This window comes from Cydia strobilella, chromosome 5 (genome assembly GCF_947568885.1).
Source record: "Cydia strobilella chromosome 5, ilCydStro3.1, whole genome shotgun sequence".
Classification (NCBI taxonomy): Eukaryota; Metazoa; Arthropoda; class Insecta; order Lepidoptera; family Tortricidae; genus Cydia; species Cydia strobilella.
The window spans coordinates 11825857-11847246 of NC_086045.1; the positions used below are offsets into that span (position 1 = coordinate 11825857).

Here is a 21390-nt window from a genome sequence, read left to right on the forward strand (position 1 = left end):
CCATTTAAGATGACATTCGGATTGTGACTGCAGTAGCATCATTACAAAGGGCTTACCGGCAACATCGTTACCTATCTCTCTGTCGCTCTTGCATATTCGAGCGCATAGATGATTTCGAGCGATAGAGAGGTAGGTAAAGTTTTTAGATTTTTCGATGTTGGCGGCTTGACACGACGAGTGACGTGAGTGGTGCAATGCGGCAGCTACAATAACTCAATTTATCAAGGAAATTGACAATGAGATCGCCCTTCAGTAACACTGCTGCAGTCGCCACTCGAAGATAATCTTTAAGGATGCTACAATAGTCCGGGTCCGGGCCGGGGCGTCCGGCACTTCAGTTTTCTATAGAAAGCATCACGCGACCACCGATCACTTCTCATTAGAAAAATAAGCTTCGTCCCGGGCCCGGGCCGTTCTAGCGTAAGTCTTCCTTTAAGGTCGTGTTATGATTTTAAGTTCTCGGCCGATACTGTGTTACGATACGAGACCTCGAGATCCGTAACAAGCATGCCTAATGAGGTTGTTGATATTTTTTAAAGCAGACATGGAAAATTTCTTGCATTGTGACCATTTCGAATGAAGGTTTTTCTCAGTTTAATTTGATATACATACCAATCATTCGTTTGTCATATTGTATGGCACATGAATGGTACCTCTATTTGCCAAATCGCGATTTGTGAGAAGTTAATCATACCTACCAGGTCTGTTCAGATAGTTATTTCTTGATACAAGACGGTTATGGACTACTATGGTTACTGGATACTGGAGCTTTATAACCTTTTGAGTTATTACATGAAGGGAATAAATCCTAAATAGGTATCTAAAAAAACTCCTAGATCAAGCGATACAGACACACTGGCAACATTAGCCTTCGCCATGATTTACTGACCTCTGCCCCTTCGCTCCCGTCGCTAGCATTAAGTGTATGTGAGGTGTAATCAATTTTCAGAGCTGTTAGGTGTTTTTAGTTTTTACTTTACGATACCCATATTACAAATGATTTAATCGTATGGCATAGCATTTTAAATATAGATATTAAGGCGAGTCAGATACGATAACCGTATTATAAATAAAACGTGAGAATCATGTTTACGTAAATATCCCGTTTATAGACACAGTCGCAGTTCTTGAATTAAGGGTATAATAACTAATTTTTTCACGTTTTGATTAAGGGCAAATGTCACGAAAACTAGACAATCTTTGCAAGGGCACACCTTTGGATTACTTTCTTTCGGGATATGTGCGGATAAACCACAGACGTTGGACCACTTGGAAGCCAAGATTCGCCGCGTTCTTGCCGATATATGGGCCCCGTTGTTCGAAGAAGTGGTCGAAAATTGGACTTCTCGATTAGGTACGCTTCATTCGAGCCAGCCGTGGCGCCCATATGCCCGAAGTCATTTTAAAGCCATTATAGTGCTTGCTATTTGCATAAGAATATCTTTTAAGAGTCTCCGGCAAGCTCGGCCGAATTTCACCTTCCCATACAAACGGAGTTCCGTTCTTATTTTAAAACTACGTGTTAGGTTGTAATACAACTTTGCACATACAATGATATTAGGTCTTAAATCAGTTTATATAGCTCTAGTATATAAAACAATCGAAATAGAGCAAAAACAAGTTTTGTATGAAAAACTTAAATTCGCTGTATTTTTTTACTATGGTATCTGAAACTACATAAATTAATTTCAGACCTAGATATACCTTATTCTATTGTAAGTACTAAGTTTCAGAGCAATATAGCTAGTCGTTTAAAAATGAGAGCGTACGTACGTTTGTATGGAGATCCGAGCTTGCCGGGAACTTAAAGACGCACTTCCGGCCATACAGGAACTGGCAGATGACTGGTTTCTGAAGCTACATATAAATTCCTATCTGTTGCCACCAGTCTCATCTTTGTATCAGATGACGTAAATTTCACTTTTTTGTAGCCGGAAGTGGTACTTTTTTCGAGCTTTTGGCCAATTCTATTTTTTTACAATTTTTTACAAACTTAACATCACTTATGAATGTGTGCCACGGGGCTTATCCTTGTATCAGATGACGTAGTCGATCATACAGTTGCCGCCCGTACTATAGGATACCTCTAAAGGCATCTAAAACAGATATGAGGAAGATAACAAATTGTTTAATTTAGTACTTACTTAAATATGATTTATGAATTTCCTAATATTAAATAAATAACATTAAAATTATACGACATTTTAAAGATTTTTTTATGTCCACACAAGGATTTGGTATAATATCAGAACATTAAACATGACTCTAATGTCAAAGAGGCGCTAGAGTCGTGGAGTCGGGACCGGGCCGAGGCAACTGACACTTCATTTTCTATGACAGGGGGCCGATTTTTGAATTTCGAGCTCGATTTCCTGTGATTCACATCAATATATCTCCACTACTAGGCATTTAAATTCTACTAATAAAATTGAAAACGAGAGATCAATACCACTAGATTCCCAATTTCTATTGCTCGTATTTCAAAAATATCAATTCGCCGTTTTCCACAGATTTTCGAGTGACGAAATCGAGCTCTCGAAATTCAAAAATCGGCCCCCAGATCCAAGATGACAGGTGACCGGTGATCACGTGATGCTTTCTATAGAAAACGAAGTGTCGGTTGCCTCGGTCCGGAATCGTGCCGTTGTAACGTGAGGAATGTCTACTCTCATCTGTTATTTATTTGTGATAAGAAATAAATGATAGATAATATTCACATTGACACATTGCAAATAGGTTGCCTATTTAAATTGCGTAAGAACAGACTTTTTTTTGTTATTTAATCGTATATTATATATCAAATGGAAGCTTATTTTATATATAATCTAACTGTCATTGTCATAGATTGCCTTATTAAAAAGGTTGCCTAGATTTTAGATAAAAATCAAAAATCGGTTAATCTTCTCGGTTACTCTACGAGTTGCAGGGTGAAAGTTACAGATTTCTGGTCATTGCATTGCATTCAAACCCTTGTCTACATGCCAAATTTCAGCCTTTTAAAACTTCAGGAAGTACTCTCTATTTTCTATGACGCAAATTCATATGACTCTGATATAGAAAATTAAGGTGTCTATAAAGTCTAAAGTATAATAGGTAACCTAACAAAACTTGGTGTTTTTGATAAATCTACTAACTACATGAGGCACACGGTACACTATCCTAAAACATCAGCTCTAGCGTTATCCAAACCGAAACTATGAGGGTTTGAAAATACGACGAAATGCGCCGAGAAAAGGTAGTCAGTGCCCTTTGTCTTGTCTGTGCCCCGAGACATGCACCTCTTAGTCTTGGCAACACTTTACATTAAATGTTTTCGGTGGGATTTTTTTACCTTAAACAATATTTTTCTATAAATAAAAGAACCTCAGAAAATGCTCTCACTAGACGAGAACAAGAACATATTATTATTACGAGCATCCGGGGCTCGTAGTCCGCTGCACCTACCAAAATGTAATACATGTTAAGTCAAACAAGTTGCATGTTGCATAACAGCGCTTTTAGCACATGCAGGAAAATGATTACGATATTGCGCTTAGCGTATTGATGCGATGAGTTACTAGACGGATTAAACTGCGATTTAAACTTTAGTTGAACCAAGTTAAGGTAGTGTTTGCAACAACGTTGTTAGGCGTGATAGGTTTGGTGAGAAATGTTGGTTTTGCGTTTGATCCTATTGTGATCGCAATCGAGTATCTGATATGGGTGTCACTGTTTGCGTGCCGAGATGAAAAGATTGATTGGGAAGTGTTATCGATTCGACACGAATTGCGTATTGACGGTTTTAGAAGAGAGTGGATCTTTTGTCACACTTTACGGCTCCAATAACATCTTAATATTATATCCAGGCCGAACCAGGCTGCAAGATACCCGGACTGACATTGGTAGCAGAGGTGACACAACCAAAAAGCACGCTAGCGGTATTTTTGTCAAACCAGATTTAATGGTAAAATCTTCTTCTGTATGCCAAAACACGATGAAAGTTATTACAGTGGATATTGGTTCATATACAATTACATCCGTTTACAAACCCCGCACACAACCATTCCTGCCCTGGGTTTCTGGTAATACGACAAATGGTCCAAACAAATTAGTCGTCGCGTTGGTGACTTCAACGGCTATCATACTGCTTGGGGCTACCATGAAACAAACTGATGACGGCTCGGCTAAAGCCTGTGGGCTGAAGCAAACGGTCTGTGTCTCTTGCACAACCCAAAACTGCCGGGTCTTTTAACAGCAGTCGTTGGCAACGCAGCTACAATCCTGATCTAATCTTTGAACACAGGCCTAAATTGTGCCAGATTCAGGCAGTTGTGCAGCCCATCAAAGTCCCGTTCCAACGGCGTTTTAACTTTTCGAAAGCCGATTGGAATAAATAGTCCGCGAAGATAGACGTAAGGCTACGCTCCCTGCAACCCGTCGCCTCCAACTACGATGAATTCATCAAAATTGTCTAGTCCGTATGTGATGTCAGTCGATATCCAGAGGTTGCCGGTCAAACTACATCCCGGGTTGAACACTACTTCGTAAAAACTGCTGCAATCCTACGAAGCCCAGTTCACGAACGACGCGACAATGTTGACCTTTAGGTTAAAAAATGACACAATTACCTATATTATCTAGTTGTTTTATTGTTTAATGCGACATAATTGATTTTGACCACAGCCCCTTACTGTAAAATTTAGTCAAACTTTTGTTAAAAAAACTTTTGTTAATCTGTTCGAATCTTTTTGACAATTTCGGTCATATCGCCTGAATTGAATAATAAAGTACTCTTTTCAACTGCAGGTACTCGTAACGTTCTTTATCTAAAAGGTACACGCTTCGATACGATACGACCCGCCACTAGTTCTGCTCGAACTTTTCGCAAGCATTTCTCTGGAATTTGAAGAATCACTTTATCGTACGGTATTAACGGAAATACTAAAGATTTTAGCGTTCGCCAAACAGTTTCCAGTTCGTACAAATCGAAATGAAAACTATTGACAGATCGCATTAACCGGTTATGACCGAAACGTAGGGCTAGCACTTCTGAAATATTTCAAGTGAAAAATAATCATCTTGGTGTTGGTTCATAACCGACATATTTATTTTCACCACACCAACTGTTAAAGGCTCTTTTGATACTTGAAAAACTGATGAGAAAGTTACATTTTATCCATAAGAGTGGTTAAGTAATTAGATGCAAATTTTGAGTTGTTATCTCATATTGGCTGGTGGAATTGACGATGTAAGTGATGACTTTGAATGGTAAATACGCTACGCTCGTGGCACATTCGTGGTTCAATTTTGAAAACTTTCGCTTGCTCGGGTATCAATATTAGCAGGAGGGGACAACAACTTGCCCCCTTGTAAAACAAATAACATTTTAACACAATATTTTAAAGGATTTTACAAATTGACAGGCTTTCGACAGCGGAAATACTGTCTAGTCTAGCCCAAAGTTAAAAAAATAAGTAAAACAACAAAAATAGGGTCAATGTGGTGAAAATCTACTATATTTAACCCATTCAGCGCTAATTACTTATATGACACGTTGTCGTTTTGCCTCTACGAAGCATTTTTGCTACATACCGCGAAACCCATGTTATCGGTTACGACGTAGCGTAGCAGCGTTGAATGTGTCAAAACAGGGCTAGCGCGACATCGGAGTTTTTAGGGTTCCCTACCCAAAGGGTAAAAACGGGACCCTATTACTAAGACGCCTCTGTCCATCCGTCCGTCTGTCTGTCTGCCCATCTGTCTGTCACCAGGCTGTATTTCATGAACCGTGACAGCTAGACAGTTGAAATTTTCACAGATGATGTATTTCTGTTGCCGCTATAACAACAAATACAGTATTAATAAAATAGCTAGTGATATAGGCGACGGACGTGACAAGATTTTTCTTTATCAAAAGTATATTTTTAGAGTAAAAAGTAATTGAGGTAAAACTTTAAAATCCGCTCAATGGCCTTATCTTCCGTTGCAAGTTTCGCACAGCGTGTCACATACAGTCAAACCTGTACCTGTATAAGCGAGAGCTCAAGGGGCCAGGATATTTTCCTAGCTCATAGAGGTTTTTCTCTAATCAGAGTTTCTCACTCTTAGAGGTAAGGGATCGGCACAATCAATACGTAGGCACTGAGCAAGTATGATCGAAAATATCGGTTCACGACACCACATTTGTTTTTCTCAAAAGGATCAAGAACAATGACCTAAGAGACAAACCCTTTCTTATTCGATCACGATCTTACACGATCATAATATAAATTCGTGTAGATTAATCTAAGATAATTTATATTGTAATTTTATATTATGAGAATAAATATCTAAATCTAAAATCTAAATCTATTTACAATTTAAAAAAAAAATGGTCAGATGCACTACGTGGGCGTTAGTTCCATGAAAATTAAAAAGTATCATAAAGAACGGATAATAATTACACACAGGATTCTCGCTTATAGAGGCCAAAGGAGAGTCACTCTGCATGATACAGAGGTTCGAATGGGACAAACGACTCTCTCTTTAAGAGGTTTGTATCTTTCCCTAATAGAGATAAATGTAAGGCAAAAATGACGGGACCTTATAATTACTCTCGCTAATAAAGGTGTCTCGTTTATCCAGTTCTACCTAATCCAGGTTGGACGGCTTTTGTATTTGTAGACACCCGAAGAAGCTTGCGTTTGTGGATATTTAAATATAATAAACCTATTATTATATTGGACCGCGAGCCAGGCGCAAATTTCGTCAGTCATCGCCTCCCGGGCAAAAATTCGTATAGTGGTTAACGGCTATGTATGATGAAACCTCGTGAACGTCAGCTGCCGCTCCGTTGGTGGGTTGAGGAATGGCAGCCACCGAAACGCGTAACACGATCTTTCCAACGCGATACAACCGGCTGACGATTTGTTTTATTAACAATAGCATCTAAACTATCATCTGACAAAGTATCAAACGGGAGGCGATGACGCCGATGACTGAAAAGAATTTTTATTTTTTACATGTTCATGTGACTAGCTGACGGTCTTTCCACAGCGATACAATCGGCTGACGATTTTGTTTATTCACAATAGCATCTAAACTATCATCTGACAAAGTATCAAGCGGAAGGCGATGACAAATTTTTTTTATAGACTTTTATTTGCTGCCATTCCTCAACCCACCAACGGAGCGGTAGCTGACGTTCACGAGGGTTCATCATACATAGCCGTTAACCACTATACGAGTTTTCACCCGGGAGGCGATTGGTCATGGAAATCTGTTGCTGGCCCGCGGTCTATATAAACATTATTAAGGTTTGGTTAGTTTTATGTGTAAATAAAGTAATTTAACTTATTGAATTATTCTGATTGTTATAGCAGGTTATTGGATTTTTTTACGCCTTCAGGTTATATTACTAAATTACTAATTATTAAAGGCTTATGCCTTGGAATAGAGTAGACAGGGCGAAGTGGAGAAGAATTTTGAATGATTCACGATTAGTTTCACTAGACTTATATTGACCGGGAAATGGGCCGTGGTTACCTTCAACCACGTGGTTCTGTGATTTGTTTGTGTGACACCCACCCACTATCTTCAGTGACCCGTGAACAAGAACTGCGCCGAAATATCCGGAGCTCTAAAACAATACAAAAGGTAATCACGGTCCATATCCCGGTCAATATAAGTCTAGTGAATGGAAAGCTGACCCCACCACCATATGAAATAGATAGTTAGGAAGCGAGAAGGAGAGTATTGGAATAGCGTGAACATCGTCTCAAGTTTAATCGCTTTACCTTTTAACCTTCTCGACGCCATGTCAAACACAAGCTGTCACTAGGACGCCACGCCACCGAAGTGTCAAAACTGAGATTGAACTTTATGCGAATGCATGCATGTTGTTCTGTGGTCTGTGACGTGACGGATTAATCGGTCTTTGGTGTTGAACCTGCGCTGCCGATATATCCGTCATTGGCGTCCAAAAGGTTAAGCACACAGGAAGGTCTATTCTCGAAGACGTGAAACTCCGCATTTGGTACGTGATTAAAATAAAATTCTAGTTATTAATGTCTAAAAATTAATGTTCTATAATGGTGTAAAAAGATCTAGGTAGGCAATTTGGTATTGCTGTGATATTCGAAAAAGACGAAGTTTATTGTCGTTAAATTACATAATTAGTTGGTAACTATACCTTTTATCTCTATAGGAGGTGGAAAATGTTGAATTACACTTGGTAGCAAAATTTGTCGAAACTCAAAATTCCACTTTTTGGAATCTTTCGCTTGCTCATGTCTCAAACACGACAGGTAAACAAACAAATTTGCTCCCTTGAGTAATAAATAACTATTTAGAAAATTAAGTCATAAAGATTTTCAAGACAAGATTGTCTATAATAATATTAATAATAATATTGTCTATAATATTATTCTGTGTAATTTGGACTACGGTCAAATGTCAACTGTACAAGCAAAAATATAATATTATGAATTCAAATTTATTACGAATTTTACGTGTTGTATTGCCGTAAATATCACCTGCACGGGAAGAACGGCGAGTGAAAGACGTTTTGCCATGTTTTTGGTGTCTTATTTCTACTAATAACACCAAATCGATTCGCCCGAAAAATATATCTGAAAAGTGACATCTCAGTGTCTATTACATATCAACATAGGATATCGGTGTCAAAATGTCAACATTGACTTATATTTTCTACTTACGTGCTAATAATTTGGTAATGTTTGTCGTCTTGTGTTAATGAATCCTGCCTCCACCCAGCTCACGGAATGCCCTATATGTCAAGACCACAAACCCTACAAGGGCGCACATGGACTCAAGATCCATCTTGCCAAGAAACATGTTCCTCGGATAGACCTACCCCCGACCGACTCCTCTCATGTCGACAGATCTGGGGCCTCTGTTCCCAACACTGCGGCTCCCCCTGCAGATTTATGTACTCGTCTAGCAGTACTAAAAGCTCACACTAAATTAGCTAAACGTATACCAAAAGGCGCTAGGGTTGCTGTAGCTCGGAGCCTCACGGAATGCGTGGCCAAGGTTGTGTCTAATAATAATTTACCCGCATGGGAAGCCTTACTTACATTTACTTACAAAAATATTCATATCCCTCAAGACCAATCCAATCGCAGTTTATCAGCTATTATCAAACAAAATATACTCCATCCTGACTTTCCCATAGATTCCGCGGAATCTCCATTCTTAAATCTTTGCAATACTCACTTAAACTATAAAGTTAAGTCAATAGAAAATAAGGTTTCTGACGGTAACATAAGAGGCGCTACAAAACTTCTATTTTCTAGTGACACCTTGGCCGCCCGTTCCGACGAAGTGTTCTCCTCTCTTAAAGAAAAGCATCCGATTTCAACTTCACCAGTACAACTTCCCGTGCCGTCTCAAATCTCCTCGCAACCACTGCAAGTTACGGAACGTGAAACTTTACAGGCGATTAGCTCTTTTCCTAATGGTTCGGCCGGTGGCCTTGACGGCATAACCCCGCAGCACCTCAAGGACCTGACTAGCCCGCTAATGGGAGATGCCGGAGAAACCCTCCTCAAAGAGCTGACCGCGTTGATAAATTTAATGCTTTCAGGTAAAATCTGTAGCGAAATCACTCCCATTTTATACGGCGCTAACCTGATAGCCTTAAAAAAAAAAGACGGCGGCATTCGTCCGATAGCGGTGGGAAGCACACTACGGCGACTAGCGTCCAAATTGTGTTGCCGCGAGTTTCACGACCGCCTCACAGACAAATTCAAGCCCAAACAACTTGGTTTCGGCGTCAGAGGCGGTTGTGAGGCCGCAGTACACGCCACACGGACATTCCTGGAAAACTCAATTTTCGAAATTTTGGTAAAAGTTGATGTAAGAAACGCATTTAATTCTATCGACCGAAGCACTCTTTTAGACGAAATTCAAAAGGAAATCCCGGAAATTTTTGAATACCTAAAACAATGCTACGGCAATCCGTCCAAATTAATGTTTGGTGAAAAAGTAATTGCTTCATGCATCGGGTGCCAGCAGGGAGATCCGCTTGGGCCCGTCATCTTTAGCCTCGCCATTCACCCAATCATCACTCAGCTAAAATCAGAACTAAATTTATGGTATCTGGATGACGGGACACTTGCAGGGACGGCTTCTTCAGTATTAAACGACCTAAATATAATCACAAGGCGGTTCGCTGAGATAGGACTCACACTTAACTTTAATAAGTGTGAGGTTTTTATCTCAGAAAAACTTTCAGCTAGCGCCCGGACTGCTTTGACTCTAAGTCTCAACTCTGTCGCGCCCAATTTCACCTTTGTTACACGAGATTCCCTCGTGTTACTTGGCGCCCCTATTTTCGAAGACGCCATCCCTTTAGCAATAAATTCAAAATTAGATAACTTTCACAACTGTTCAGATTTATTATTCAAAATTAACGCCCATATAGCCATTTACATCTTACGTTTGTGTTTATTTTCTCCTAAATTTTTATACATTTTACGTTGTAGCCCTGTTTGGAAATTCTCGAGTCTCACGTCATCCATAGACAACATATTAAAAAATTCGGTTAGCAAAATTCTAAATGTCTCTTTCAGCTCTCAAAGCTGGTCCCAGGCTACTCTGCCTATTAATTATGGTGGCCTGGGCATTCGCTCTACGGGCGATCTGGCTCTCCCCGCTTTTCTCTCGTCTGTCCACAGCGTCGCCCATCTCATCCGTGGCATTCTTAATGTCACCAATCCCACGGGTGTGGTAGTGGCGAGCTTGGCAGATGCAGAGTCAACTTGGAGTGCTGGAAATCCCGGCGAGAGCCCACCTACCGAAAAAGCCAGCCAAGCAGCCTGGGACCTGATAAAAATAAAAACAACCCACAAATCCCTTTTGGACAATAGTTCGAACCCCTGCGAACGCGCTAGACTGCTCGCAGTATCGGAACCCGAGTCAGGGCATTGGCTGCGCGCCTTGCCGTTGCGGAACATTGGTTCCCTTTTGGACCCGGCGTCACTGCGCGTAGCCGTATGCCTCAGGTTAGGTTTAAAAGTCTGCGAGCCACACGCTTGCTCCCGCTGCAGAAGCCATGTTGACGCTTATGGGCACCACGGACTCCACTGCCAGTCAAGCGCGGGCCGATTTTATAGACACACGGCTCTAAACGATCTAATCCGCAGAGCACTCGGTACCGTCTCCATACCAGCAACCCTGGAGCCAGTTGGTCTATCTGCGGCGGATGGCAAAAGGCCCGACGGCTGCTCGCTCGTACCTTGGTTCCTAGGGCGGCCCCTGGCGTGGGATGTAACATGCGTTGACACGCTGGCCCCATCTCACGTCCGGCGCTCTGCCAGGAAGCCAGGGTCGGCAGCAGACGACGCCCAAATTGCCAAGTGCCGCAAATATGCATTTCTAAAAACTAATTATATATTTGCGGCACTTGCGATTGAAACTTTCGGTCCTTGGTCGTCAGACACGAGAAAACTAGTAAAAGAAATTTCTACCAAACTAGTCTGGGTGTCTGGCGACCTACGAGCTGGCGCATTTTTTGCGCAGAAGCTCAGCCTCACTGTGCAGAGGGGGAACGCGGCCAGTGTCCTGGGAACAATGCCTCAGGCTAATTTAGGTTTAGATTTAGTTTAATCACTAAATTAGCGTCAATGTATTTCATCCATTAATAATATACTAAGGCGTATTCGGGCTATTTCTAATCACATCCGATCCTAAAAATTGACTAAATTATGGATGATTTAAGGAATTAGGGGACCTAATAATGTGCCTACTTTGTTGCCAAAATTCGTTTCTTTTTTAATTATTATATTGTGGTATGTTGACATATGTATATGCCGATTTAAAGTAGACCATTACTAATACTAACACCTAAATGAGGTTGTAATATAGTTATAAAGTAGGTATATACACGGTGGCTCTAAATGAAGTGCATTCCCGTTGACAGGGAGGTTTTGGGATGATACTGAGCAATTTTTACTATGGGACAAATCGCGCAAAAAAATTTGGTGTTTTCATACATTTTCTATGGGAGGGTAAATTTTTTTTGCGATTTCGTGGTTTGGTGGTTGGACAATTATAGATAGTAAAGATTTGAATGTAATTTATTATAAAATGATATAAATTAAAAAATATAACTGTGTGGCAACCCTGTTAGAAGAGTAAAGTTGAAACTTGGCGCTCAAGTAATATCAAGTTGCACAATACGAGTAGTTTGCGAGGTCTAACTAAATGAATTATGGTTCGTATGCTCGGGATAAACAGTCCATGATATAAATAAAATTGACATAAAAATCAAATAAGTACGCGAGGTAACAACAATAAGATAAATAGGTAACGGGACTTTTTTGTAACAAAAAAGACAGCCAAGGGTGATTTCGAACTTTCGTTAAAAAACTGCCGGTGTGCATATGGTAAGCATTTAAAGGTAATATTCCATTTACGACCGCAGCTGCACTATTGTTCCGACACTACTGCAGCGGTCTGAACTAAACGCGTCGGTGTTATTGTCAATTTCCACAGTAAAATGAATGACAATACCGACTGCACGTAATATGGTGATTTTAACATTTTTATCTACACACATATCATAAACCCTCTATGATGCCTTCAAAATCCGTAAGTAATGGCCAACATTAGGATAAACTGTTTTGTTACAGAATTTTTTTATCTGTGAAAATGTTATTATTGCTAAATAATAACATCGATTTCGATAATATTATTTTATTCAAATTTCGAACATCTGAAAAACAAAGAAATTTGATTTGACCTCTATTCTAATATCAGTCGAGATGACGTTTTATTTGAAATGAAATGTCAATTGCATACAAATTTGACAAATCTCGCTTGTTAGTTGGTATCGAACGATATGGCAATCGACCCCCACTCTAGTTTGTCTCTGAATTAAAAAAAAACTACGGATGCGTGACATGCGTGAAAAAAGTTTTCTTTGCCGCCATTTGACGTGCAGTTTATCTTTTAATTAGTTTGTAAGTAAAAAATAATTTGTTTTGTTGTTTTTAAAGTAACTCTAGGAAAAGTTTTGTGTAAAATGTGCGATAAAGTTATTTCGGAAACGCCATCTTATATCCGCGAATTCCGCTAGTGAGCAACTATGCCCCAGTGTCGGCTGTAATATGAGGTTAGTGAATATATCATAGAAAGTTTATAATATGTGTGTAGATTCAGTGTATGTAACTGTACATAATTAGGCATTAAAACACTCGTGTGATTCTATTATGAAACCCACTACGTTCGTTTCATAAACCCACACTCGAGTTTTAATGCCTTTCATTATGTAGCAGTCACATAAACTACTACTAACGTATTTCCGACCGCAGCTGGACTACTGTCCGTCTTATCGTAGACTTCTAAATTCAGCCGGCAGTTGCATGTGTCTCACGAGCTACATGAGAGCTGCTGAATGCAGTGATCACGCATTTAGTCAAGAGGATGGGGAAGAAAATTTCACAATCAATGTGAACTTACCTTTTCTTCTGCATTAATTTCATTTGAGTAATTTGCTTGTATTTCGCCAATTATTAAGCCCCATAAAAAGGTTGAATTGCTTTTCATTTAAACGGCAATATCACCATTAAATATCTGATTTTTGAAGTAAAACTCCTTTAGGCGCGACTAGAGGGTAACTCAGATTCTGACACAAGCCGCCAACGAACGCTGTTGCGACTGCACGCCGTAACAGCCGCAGTCGCCGCTGCAGTACGCTGCTGCAGTAGTGCTGCACCGGTAACGTCGCAACGGTAGTGCAGCTGCAGTCAGAAATGGACTGTCACCTTAACACGTTTTTGATAATATTCCGTTTGTGTTACATGATTAGTGATGATACAAACAACTATACCTAGGTACATAAACCTACTACTTAGCTTGTAATCATAATAGGTACAGGGTGGGCCAGTGATAAATGCATTTAAAAAAAAAAACAATTTTTATGTTTTTAAATAAAAATTATAATTAGAATTTGGGATAAAGAAATAAACTTTACGTTTTAAAAATTAAATCATCAAGATGTCGTCCGTAGCGGTTGCGGCACTCTTCCAGTCTTGCTTGTAAATTTTGAAAGACTTTCGTTAGAAGTTGCGGAGATATTGATTGGATTTCTTGACGAATATTCTCCTTTAATAGGGTATTTGACAACATTAAAAATATATAACGAATTGCTGTCATCCTGAAAGATAATAAACTAATAAAGTATATTACACTATATTTGAATGTAAATTATTTATTTTTTGGAAAATAAACGAAAGAAAATTTAATATTTTTTGAAATTTCATCAGGGACGTGAACGCTCTGTGATTGGTCAACGCTCGGATGACGTCACACCCGGGTAAACATTCTTGATTGTCTTGAGTGTTTTAACAGTTTTATTTGTATTTAGTTAGTTTTAGTTATTGTTCCACAGTTTTCTGATATATTCCGATTTATCCGTATATCTAGCACACAATATTCATAAGAATCTCAAAATAGAGCCGAAATATGTGAAAGCTGATAACGGCAACCTACCAGACATAGACGCATTAATGGTTGCACTTTTCTTTAAAGATAATCCGGATTACTATGCTGCGGAACTTAGAAATGTAAAAACAGCTGTGTGAGTATACGTAGAAATTGTTTATTTACGAACATTTCGATTTCGATGATACGAATACGACGACGATATATATATATAGAATACGATGACGAGAATAGTATCTCCATACTGCACTTTAGTTTGAAAGAAAAAGTATGCTACTAACTACCTACTAATGCTGAAAGAGCTATGTTATGAGGTTATGTAGTAATACATTAAATACTTAGATCTTGTTTCGTTAAATAACAAAATCCGCTGCTTTAATTACCATATTTATTTACAGTTAAATATTACTTACATCGAAGTAGTCTTCACACATAAAACATTTGTATGCGCTAAAATGCTCTTTGGGTCTCTTCGCGCTAGTTTTAAACACATTTTTCTTTTTTTGGGATTCGTTGGAATGGAAACAAACGATTTGTCTGGATTTTTTATAGTCGTACTTGAACATTGCGGCACTATACACCATTTTACAGTGAACAATGCACATAAACCATAAGATTAACTAAGGTTAGACTGAGTTTACTTGCGCGTGACGTCACACGTGTCACGTGATTAGCCCCTTTGCAAAAACAGCGTTTAAGGCGCGTTCAAAATAAATAAACTTTAACATTGTTTTTTATATTTAATACAGGAAATTTCACGGAAATATCAATGTAGTGTAATTATTAAGTCATAAACAATAAATTAAAACCATTTTCAAAAATTAGTCAAATAGCCTATTCTGCTATGGTTGTCGGATTATTGAAGTACACTTTACTCTTCAAGTAACCCCACAAAAAGAAGTCTGCCGAAGTTAAGTCAGGGCTCCTGGGAGGCCAAGCAATGTCACCTCGCCTCGATATCAATTTTTGAGGAAACATTTCACGCAAAACTTTCAGGGTCACGTTACTTGTATGGCAGGTGGACCCGTCTTGCTGAAACCATGTGTTGTTGTTGTAACCATACGATTCGTGAAGTTTCGGAGCCAGGAAATCTCTTAAAACGAAAGTCTTGTTAAGTCTTTCAAAATTTACAAGCAAGACTGGAAGAGCGCCGCAACCGCTACGGACGACATCTTGATGATTTAATTTTTAAAACGTAAAATTTATTTCTTTATCCCAATTTCTAATTATAATTTTTATTTAAAAACATAAAAATTTATTATTTATTAATTTTTTTAAATGCATTTATCCAAAGATAGATATAACTCCGTAATAGATGGATACAGTCTAAGGAAAAAACGTGCCTCGAAAATCAAGAAAATTTGATTCTCGTTCAGAGGGCGCTACTAGCTTTGGCCTACTGTCGTATAGATGGCGTTGACGGTTTCGTTTGTTATTTAACAATTTTAACGCATATCAGTGAAAGAACATGGGTCAAAATCATAAAAATTATTAATGCAAATTAAAAAATCATTTATCCATATTTAAATACATTTTATCGTATTTTTATAAATATTTATTTTTAGTTTTAAAGTGTGCCGACAGATGGCAGTGAATTTACTGGGGTTACAAAATTTACTATGACAGTACCGCTCTAGTATAAGTTACTCTATGATTTATCACTGGCCCACCCTGTAATATCATAAAAACAAAAAAAATTGAAGAAAATAAAACGATATTCCAATATGGAAAACCTTTAAATAACTCCCACCAGTTAGTCAGTTAAAACATGGATTGTGGACATTGCGGTCAATATTGAAAGTTTGTCTGGTTTTATCCGGTTTGGTATCGCTTTAATGGAAGACTGCTCTTTGCTTTATAAGTTTCAGTATTTCGAATTGTGCGGATTAATGAATACATTTTGACATAATTATTTGAAAAAGAAATTGGTTGCGGAAAGGTGTAGTTTGGGTCTTTTTGTCGTTTTGTTAAATGTGTTTTGTTGTATTTTTTGTGAATTGAAGTGTGCTTTCACATAGTATCAGCGCTTTGTAGGCAGAATTGTTAGCGAGCTTTAGTAACAGTTTATTCGGTGGTCATGACCCTCGCTCCGGGTCGTTCCTTTTGCAAAGGTTGTCCATCGCTGTTTAACGTGGCAACGCGGCGAGCGTGATGGGCTCCTTTGCATCTGGAGGGGCGCGGGGCGCATTTTGTGAATAGTTTTTGTGTTTGTTAGGTTCTAGTTTAGGTTAAGATCTTTGTAATGTTTTATTTTGTATGACATGTGTGTTATAACTTGTAATTACTAATTTGTAGTTAAGTTAGTTTAAGTGATAAATTATTGGGTCAATAAGCTCGAAAATTCATTTTAAATAAGTTTATTCGATGTTCATAATTTTAATTGTGATATAAAGCTAAATAACTGGCATTTCTAATACATCATTTAAGTGTAATGATTTTATTTTGGCTACAAAAACATAAATAAGTACCTTTTAGGAAATACTTTTTTTTAAATATTGGTATATATTTACTTCGTTTATGGCTCTCTAACTATAAATTAGTTCTATATACATACCTGTTTTCTATGTACCTACGAATTTGAGCGTTGGTGGCCTAGTGACAATACGTGCGACTTTTAATCTGAAGGTTGCGAGTTCAAACCCCGCGGGCCCCGGCGAGTACCGAATAAAAATAAAAATAAATATAGAGATGACGGCCTTCGGACAGTTTGGAGATTCAGTTCTCACGCATTTTCACTAAGGCTAAACGCGTTTCACCGACTCTTAAATTCTTACATAATTAGGGGAGGGAGAGGTCAAAAACTAGCAAAAAGCGCCTTATCTAGTTTTCACTTAGGCACTTTGCGAATACTAGTTTTGACAGAGCGTTTCTAAAGGGGCCCACTGACTATCAGTTCGCCGGACGATATCGGCCTGTCAGTTAGAAATTTGACAGTTCCGAACAACTGACAGGCCGATATCGTCCGGCGGACTGATAGTCTGTGGGCCCCTTTATAACTAGTTTTATCTAGTAAAACGCATTTTCATCAAGGCGTTTCGGAAAACTAATTTTAACTAGGGAAAACATGTTTTTTCGCTAAAAACGGGTTATAATAGTAACAAATATACATAAGCGTTTAATGATTTGATTTACCGATAGGTACCTACCCAAAATTTCGTGTAATACTTTGACAGATAGGTACAAGCTGCTTTTGTCAAGTGCTAACAAATTTGTATTAGTTAAAACTAAATCAATTCCCGAATGAAGGCATCAATCTAAATATTACACTAACTAGGTTCACTGCTGCCTACTCAATCTGGGCTGGTGCAGCGTTCGAATTACTTACTTTACTAGCTGAGCTAGTTGACTTGATGACTACCAATATAATGTTTTTCTACTCGTCGACTATAATCTGTGTATTACAACTTCATTTGCAACACTACAACCATACTCTTTTCAACGTTGGATAGACTATGGCACTTCCGACTCAAGCATAAGAATTCTTTCGATACGGTTTAGTCAATTATAAAAATTTTGAAAATAGACCTTCATACATTTAGATAAAATATTTCTTGTTTAAGGAGACTAGATTCGATGCAAATTAGCCAACGATGGCGTTTCGAAACGTAATTTCGTCGCGGTATCTGTCATATTTCCGTCTACGCGCTGCTGCGCCCCCTCTGCTTTGTGATTGGTTGGTCAATCACAGCTCGCCGCGGTCAAGAGGACGAAACAAAACGATAGCTTAATATTATTTATTTTATGTTAATTAGAAACAATTGCTTCATAAGTCAGAAACGCGCATGTGATACCTTTCATATAGCAACATCCATAGACTATGAAAACCACTTAGCGTTGCTTGTTAGTCTCCATAGTCTACGGTGGCCAAAATCGAGAAAAAAACTGTCTTAAAATTGAATTTAACAAGGAGCAGGTACCAGGGCCTCATGAGTTACGTGGAGGTGTCGTTGACCAACCCGCTGGACCCCGGTGGTGGCCGGGGCGCGTGCGTACGTATGAAGGTATCGCTCCGCTCTCGTATCTTAGCTGTATACGAGTACCTACTTTAGGTTTGTTTACCTATAATCACGTACCTTACCAACTCAGCAAGCTTCGTTGCTTAAACACGGTACTCGACTGAAAAGCTCTCTATTATATCACGATTGTATAAAATACTATTAATAAACTGATACCGACCTAATAATATTATCATTGTTCGTTGACGTTTCTGTACGCCTCGCGAAGGGACATACTAATTCCAGAAAGCTTTCCTTGAATTTACCTACCGTAAGTGAAATACATAAAGGTGCCCACGAGGAACCCGAGAGATTATAACCACGCATTTTTTAGGCCAAGAAAAGGAAAAAAAATAGTTTAGGTAAATTTCGGATAAAAAAACTGTTCTTTTTTAGATTTTTTGTATTTACATAAAATGTAAATGATATTTGTAAAACTGTCACTCAAAAAACTTTCTTTTTTGTAAAACCTAGTTTTTGCAGTGTTACTTGTCGTCACAGTTTGACAGTTTTATCAATGATTTTGGATTAGACTAGGTCCCATAGTGGCAACATCGCCATTAAAAAGGCATTTTGCACTAAGTAACAATAAAAATATATTTTTTAACTGGTTTTAATCATGTTTTAATTGAAACTAGGCGAACTCCAAAACATTTTAAAGGACATTTTAGTCTTTAAATATGATCAGGAATATACTGTTAAAATCTCTAGGGTTCCTCGTGGGCACGTAACTAAGATGTTTATTTTTGCCTCGATATAGTCTCCATTTTGTACCTACTTGTTTCATAAACGTGCTACTTGCTTGTACGTTTTACCTCGTGCAAGTACTCGCTTAATCTCAACGCAACTTAATGGGTATTGATTATAGAAACCAATTTGTAATTCATAAGGGCGCGTACACACCTGCTCAGCAAATTAGCTGATCAATTAGTCTTGTCGCGTTTGAGGAGCTTATTTGTGGAACTCTTTACTTAATAGAATACGGGATGTTGGATGTAGATTGTAGGTAAACCCCATTGTAAATTTATTGAAATTTTGATGTAACTCATGATTTTTAAGGTGATTGGCGTACGAAAGTAACTTAAATGCACTTTAAGGAAGCCACGTCAATCTAACGAATGAAACAATTGGAACAATGGAGCATTTTCTGAGAACAGCTCATACGCGAATAATTCAAATTGCATCTGAATATCTGCCAGAGCCGTGCGCTAATATTTTTGCAACATTTTCTTTTCTTATGGGTTAGTATACCTACCTTATATTTAACTATGCATGTACTAAAAAACAAATATAAATCAATGCACATACCTGCACTAAGCCGATATTAGCGCTTCAGTGAATTTAAAATATTTAAATATTTGAACATGTGAATTTGCCCTCTCGCGCATGAGGCTGTATAGGCTGTCGATATAGGCTGAAATATTATTATTATTATTAAAAAAAAGTGTAGTAATAAAAATAGGTTCTATCGACTGAGCGCTAGGTACTCGTATGCCCTAAAAGTAATTATATATGTAACTCATATATGTAACTCCTTTTCCAAAGTCGAATAAAAATAGTATAGCCTAACGGCCTCCTAGCCTAGTTGGTAGTGCCGCTGCCTACGAAGCAGCCGGAGGTACCGGGTTCAAATCCTGGTAAAGGTATTTATTTCTGTCTAGTGTTGTCAGAACAGGATCAGGAAGCTTCTCTTTCATTAACAGGGGGCCGGCCTCTACCCCTTTCCTCTCTTTACCACATACATTTCGGGGAACGCATGGGGGAGCTACGATGGAATATATGGCACAACACAATTAATGCAACATACAAACATACATAAACTGCTAAAGTCATAGTCCGGTAAAAAGAAGTGGTAAGTTCGTAGAAGGCTTAGTCATAACATTTTAATTTGTTTGTTTTTAACCCGATTTCGTTTTTTTACAGACGCTTAATGAGTAATCGTTCTAAAACGTATTGTTACAAATAAACAAACTAGTCGAGGTCAAGAGAAATAAATAAAAACAGTCATCCTTCTAACTTGTAAACTTCTCTTTAAAGAAATTAAAGAATACGTCAAGAACGAGTTGGCATTTCGCGTAATGGGTTTTATCCTATTCAGTGCTGGATTGTCGGTAACTGAAGCGACGTACGAGACTGCGACCATGTGTCGTTTTCAAGCAAAAAGTCCCACTTTGTCGCTTGCCATAAGGACGCTTTGACAGGTTATTCGTATACAAGCAAGTCTCGTTCTCATGGTAAGCGACAAAGTGGGACTTTTGACTAGACTTTGACACATATATTTAGACAGCTGTCACTGTCGCTTGCGCAGATCTCTTTTCAACACGTTACGAGAGACCGCGCGATATGACGCATTTTCGAATTTTTATTGAAAGACATGAAGAATGATGTTATAATAATATAAATAAATATATTTTCACCACAGCAGCTCGTACAAAGAGAGCCATCTCTGTACTTCAAAATCTGAAGAAAGTTGCATTTTATCTACATGAATGTGTGGCAAAGTACTTAATCTGATGCAAATTTTGAGTTGTTTGCGCATGTTGGCTGATAAAATTGACTTTTAAGTGATAATTTTGAATGATAAATATTTAATTTGTACTTCGTTGCACTGTAAAAAGTTTGGACCCTATAACTAAGACTCCACTGTCCGTCTGTCTATCTTGTCTGTCCGTCTGTCTGTCTTCTGTCCGTCTGTCTGTCACCAGGCTGTATCTCATGAACCGTGATAGCTAGACAGTTGAAATTTTCATAGATGATGTATTTCTGTTGCCGCTATAGCAACAAATACTAAATACTGCAACAGTAATGCAGTTGACATCCGAACGCCACCTTTAGGAAAATACCTACAATGGTAAGATTTTAATTGCTTGGTGATTTCTATTATTCTTACATTATAATTTACGTTTGACTTTCATTAGCCAGACTCCGATGTTAATTCCTGTATGTAAGGTATTTTTGTTTGCGAAAG

At 38.4% G+C, this 21390-nt stretch overlaps 1 protein-coding gene across 1 annotated transcript in view; it reads left to right on the forward strand.

Annotated features, from left to right (window-relative positions):
* The window catches only part of LOC134741766 (nitric oxide synthase-interacting protein homolog), a 136566-nt gene extending 116898 nt beyond the window's left edge, over positions 1 to 19668 (forward strand). Inside the window, exon 3 of the mRNA XM_063674659.1 lies at positions 19555 to 19668. Coding sequence (XP_063530729.1) covers positions 19555 to 19668 — 114 coding nt within the window. The remainder of the gene's footprint in view (positions 1 to 19554) is intronic.
* Positions 19669 to 21390: the final 1722 nt, after the last annotated feature.